We start from the raw sequence: 5,000 nt of genomic DNA, 5'->3' as shown, positions 1-5,000 counted from the left end.
CACCTGTGTCCCTGAACGCCTCTCAGTCGCTCACCTGTGTCCCTGAACAACTCTCAGTCGCTCACCTGTGTCCCTGAACGCCTCTCAGTCGCTCACCTGTGTCCCTGAACGCCTCTCAGTCGCTCACCTGTGTCCCTGAACGCCTCTCAGTCGCTCACCTGTGTCCCTGAACGCCTCTCAGTCGCTCACCTGTGTCCCTGAACGCCTCTCAGTCGCTCACCTGTGTCCCTGAACGCCTCTCAGTCGCTCACCTGTGTCCCTGAACGCCTCTCAGTCGCTCACCTGTGTCCCTGAACGCCTCTCAGTCGCTCACCTGTGTCCCTGAACGCCTCTCAGTCGCTCACCTGTGTCCCTGAACGCCTCTCAGTCGCTCACCTGTGTCCCTGAACGCCTCTCAGTCGCTCACCTGTGTCCCTGAACGCCTCTCAGTCGCTCACATGTGTCCCTGAACGCCTCTCAGTCGCTCACCTGTGTCCCGCTGATGTTCCAGAAAAACGGCGGCTGCCACCAGTACGCCAGCTGCAACCAGACGGGTCCGGGCGTTCGATCCTGCAGCTGTAAGAGTAACTTCATCGGAGACGGTCTCACCTGCAGAGGCACCGTGGGGAAGGTGCGCACGCACACACACGCACGCGCACACACACACACGCACACGCACACACACTGTCTGCTGAACGACCACGAGGCGACCACTAACGGACGTCTCTCTGCAGGAGATCATGGCGAGGAAGCTGAGGGACTTCTACCTCGGTCTGATGGTGAGTGGCTCCGCTCGCTCTCGTCTCGCCGCTCGTCCGATCACACGAACTCAAGTGCGACTCTGTTTCAGATGGTGGAGATTTCCCTGAGAGGGCGCGGCCCGTTCACCGTCTTCGCTCCCAACAGCGAAGCGTTCGCCGAGGAGAGGAAGAACGGCAGAAAGGTGACAAGGATCCATGTTGGCGTCCGTCGTGCTTCACACTGAGCTAACGTGCTAACGTGCTAACACTGTTGTCCTTACAGAAGTGGATGATGGACGTCGATAAGGAAGAGTTCGCCGCCGTCCTGCGCAGCCACATCGTCATGTGTCACACTCTGCTCCCCGCCGACCTGAGCCGACCACGCAACCTGACGTCTCTGTCCGGGCTCGTCCTGACCACGGGGTCGAACCAGGTGACCAATCAGAGAGCAGAACCACGGTCTGGGTTCATGCGAGCGCTGAAGCTAACGGCTGAAGCTAACGGCTGAAGCTAATGACTGAAGCTAACGTTAGCTGATGATGTTCACGGGTTCATTCATGATTCATGGAAAGAAAAGTACCCGACTCTAGAGTTTGACGAAGGAACACGAGGACACGTGATCGTGCAGCGACACACTCAGAGGTCCGTCTGCGTCACTGCTGAGCCCCAAACACAGGTTCAGCTGTGGTTCGATTCCCAACAGATGATCAGAGAACGTCGTGACTGATCAGGGCTCAGTGCTGACGGCTTCCCTGCACCGGCGTCGATTATCGTCTTGTTTCATTTTATGTTAATTAACGTTTAGATTAAACAAACGTGATCCGTGTTTTCTCTTCACTGTTGAAAACCGCTGCTGGTGAAACGTGTGCGTGTGTTTGTTTGTGTGTCGGACGTTTTCAGGGCAGCATCTTCGTCAACGAGGCCAACGTGACGTACAGCGACGGCGTCAGCGTCAACGGCATCTTCCACGAGATCAACAGAGTCCTGTTCTCCGCCGGCCTGGACCGAGAGCCGGCTCCTGTGAGAACATCATCCTCATTAGTCATTAACACGTTAATCACATGAGACCTGACGTGTGTTCGCTCACTGATCTGTGAACGACTCTTTCCCCTGAACAGCCTCAGCTGAACCTGACCCACGTGGCCGAAGGTCACGGCTATAAAACCTTCTTCAGACTGCTCCAGGTACGAAGGTCAAACCGAAGCGAGCGGAGACGCCTGTGGAGGTCCACGGGTCCAGACTGTGGACTCTGGAGACCCGTGCCTCGTTAACGGGACCATGTTTCTGTTTCAGGACTCGGGTGTGATGGAGCTGGTGAACGACGGCATTAACCAGCCGGTGACCGTCTTCCTGCCCTCAGACGGCGTCATGGCGTCGCTGCCGCAAGAGCAGAAGGACTTCCTGTTCCACCAAGACAACCGACCCCAGCTGGTGGAGTACCTGAAGTACCACATCCTGCAGGGCCAGAAGGTGAGGACCACGAGAACTGCGACGCCGTAATGATCCTGTGGGGAACACAGAAGGATGTGTGTGAGGGTATAACAGGGTATCATCTGCATACGAGGGAATCAGACGCCACATACGTATATTTATGTAGTTTTCTAGTTTCAAAACTCAAAGAAAGACAAAAAAAAGAAAACAGGGGCCCAGAATTGACCCCTGAGGAACTCCAAACCGGGTTTTGACCCTTGAAGATGTCTGATGGTCACGGACCGAACAGTTCAGGATGTAATTCCCTGAATGATTCACCCTTTCACACTAAAGGTAACGTTCATGGATGATGAGCGTTTGCCTTCGTTGGCGTGGCAGGAAACACGGAGGTTGACCCTGACCTGTGGTTGTGGCGCTGAAGGCGGCGTAACCCTGACCTGTGGTTGTGGCGCTGAAGGCGGCGTGACCCTGAGCTGTGGTTGCGGCGCTGAAGGCGGCGTAACCCTGACCTGTGGTTGTGGCGCTGAAGGCGGCGTAACCCTGACCTGTGGTTGTGGCGCTGAAGGCGGCTGTAACCCTGACCTGTGGTTGTGGCGCTGAAGGCGGCGTAACCCTGACCTGTGGTTGTGGCGCTGAAGGCGGCGGCGTAACCCTCTCAGGACTCTTCTCACTGAACACGTTCTGTTTTTATTCCTCCTCAGGTTTATGCTGAAGGTTTGATCCACCTGGACTCGGTTCGGACTCTGCAGGGCTCGCCGCTCTCCTTCACCTGTGGAGGGACGGACGCCATCGTAAGACACAGACGGGTTTTTTTTTTAAAGTAGAAGAAGAAGAAGAGACGACAGTGAGCGAGTGTTGATGCGGTTCTTCTTCTCTGAACAGGGAGAAATCTTTGTTAACGAAGGAAAGTGCCGGATCGTTCAGAGACACCTCGTCTTTAACGGCGGGGTCGCCTACGGGATCGACTGCCTGCTGACTCCGCCCAGCCTCGGAGGACGCTGCGATGAACAGACCACCTTCGACCTTCAGGTAAGTCCTCTGAGACACACGCCCCCTAAACCCTCAACGCCCCCACAGACCTGCTGACACCGACAAAGACTGGACCGACCCAACCAATCTCATCTTCTCTTCAACTGCTGATCCTGGATCAGGTCTCAGGGGCAGCAGCTCCAGCCTCTGATCCTGGATCAGGTCTCGGGGGCAGCAGCTCCAGCCTCTGATCCTGGATCAGGTCTCAGGGGCAGCAGCTCCAGCCTCTGATCCTGGATCAGGTCTCAGGGGCAGCAGCTCCAGTCTCTGGTCCTGGATCAGGTCTCAGGGGCAGCAGCTCCAGCCTCTGATCCTGGATCAGGTCTCAGGGGCAGCAGCTCCAGCAGGGACCCCAAACTTCCCTTTCCCGGGCCACATTAACCAGCTCTAACTGGGGGATCCTGAGGCGTTCCCAGGCCAGTTTGGAGATCTAATCTCTCCACCTGGTCCTGGGTCTTCCCCGAGGCCTCCTCCCAGCTGGACGTGCCTGGAACACCTCCCAGTGTGTCAGAGACGTGTGGACCAGGACCAGGACCAGGACCAGGACCAGGACCAGGACCAGGACGGCCCCTCCAGACCCAGAGCTTTCAGCATGTGTGGATGCAGCTCATGGATCCCTGGGGCTTTGCCTCTGTGGACTTGTTTCCTTCCTCAGTGACTTCTGTCAGAGATGTTGACGATGATCCCCATCAGCCTCCAGCTCTGCCTCTACAAAAGAGGGCGTGTTGGGCCCATTCAGGACTTCCTCAGAGTCCTTCCACCGCCCCATGACCTCATCAGCTGAGGGCACCAGCGTCCCATGACCTCATCAGCTGAGGTCACCAGCGTCCCATGACCTCATCAGCTGAGGGCACCAGCGTCCCATGACCTCATCAGCTGAGGTCACCACCGCCCCATGACCTCATCAGCTGAGGTCACCAGCACCCCATGACCTCATCAGCTGAGGTCACCAGCGCCCCTCTTCCACAGGTTTGGTTGATTTGATTGTTCCTCTTCTTCTTCTGTGGTAGATGGGCTGTGGACTGTGCACCGGCTCGGCGCTTCGCTGCCCCCGAGGGTCCAAAGTCAAGGTCAGCGTCCTCTTCTGTTCCCGACCGTGAGTCTGTGAGAAACCAGATCAGCCGGTGTCTGACTCTGTCTCTGATTGGTCCTCAGGAGGTTCAGAAGTGCGACCTCCCGTCTCTGTTCGTCACCAAGAACTCCGGCTGCCGCAGCGTCTGCACCGTCCACTTCTGGAAGCCAAAGTGTTGCCCTGGTTACCACGGACGAGACTGTCTGGGTGAGAGTTCAGCAACGTTAACGACAGAGTCTGGAGAACAAAAGCATCAAACACAACTTTTACAGACGTTTGAACGTCTCTGTGACGTCCTGATCAGCTGCTGTCCGTCTCTCTCCTCTCTCTCGTCCCTCTCGTCCTCTCGTCCCTCTCGTCCTCTCGTCCCTCTCGTCTGTGCAGTGTGTCCCGGTGGCGTCGGCTCCCCCTGCGGTAACCATGGTAGATGTGACGACGGTCACCTGGGTAACGGCACCTGTACCTGTGACGCAGGTTTCGGGGGCGTGGCCTGTGAGCTGTGTAGTGACGGCTTCTACGGAGCGGACTGTAAAGGTGAGGGGGGGGGGGGGCGGTTTCCTGTCCGGGGGTCTGCAGGGGTCTAACAGCTTGTTTCCTTATGGTTCTCAGCCTGTAGCTGCTCAGAACACGGCTCCTGTGAGGACGGACGCCACGGCCCCGGCTCCTGCTTCTGTGACGCCGGCTGGACCGGAGAGCGCTGCGAGACGCCGCAGGGTGAGTGGAGCTGCACGCCACCTCAGCTCCGTGTG

The 5,000-nt window shown here is 57.4% G+C and overlaps 1 protein-coding gene across 1 annotated transcript in view; it reads left to right on the top strand.

The window, feature by feature from the left end:
- Positions 1-5,000, top strand: part of stab2 (stabilin 2) — a gene marked incomplete at its 3' end in the record, with an annotated part of 49,506 nt that overhangs the window by 42,410 nt on the left and 2,096 nt on the right. The window contains exons 45-57 of the mRNA XM_083935035.1: positions 491-610; positions 714-758; positions 830-922; positions 1,003-1,152; positions 1,620-1,739; positions 1,838-1,903; positions 2,013-2,189; positions 2,852-2,941; positions 3,033-3,179; positions 4,190-4,249; positions 4,335-4,458; positions 4,636-4,785; positions 4,861-4,965. Of these exons, the coding sequence (XP_083791161.1) occupies positions 491-610; positions 714-758; positions 830-922; positions 1,003-1,152; positions 1,620-1,739; positions 1,838-1,903; positions 2,013-2,189; positions 2,852-2,941; positions 3,033-3,179; positions 4,190-4,249; positions 4,335-4,458; positions 4,636-4,785; positions 4,861-4,965 (1,447 nt within the window). The remainder of the gene's footprint in view (positions 1-490; positions 611-713; positions 759-829; positions 923-1,002; positions 1,153-1,619; positions 1,740-1,837; positions 1,904-2,012; positions 2,190-2,851; positions 2,942-3,032; positions 3,180-4,189; positions 4,250-4,334; positions 4,459-4,635; positions 4,786-4,860; positions 4,966-5,000) is intronic.

This window comes from Echiichthys vipera (assembly GCF_963691815.1).
Source record: "Echiichthys vipera genome assembly, chromosome: 20".
NCBI lineage: Eukaryota > Metazoa > Chordata > Actinopteri > Perciformes > Trachinidae > Echiichthys > Echiichthys vipera.
Note: the sequence above shows the minus strand (reverse complement) of the source record. Positions and strands in the feature narration are given on the sequence as shown.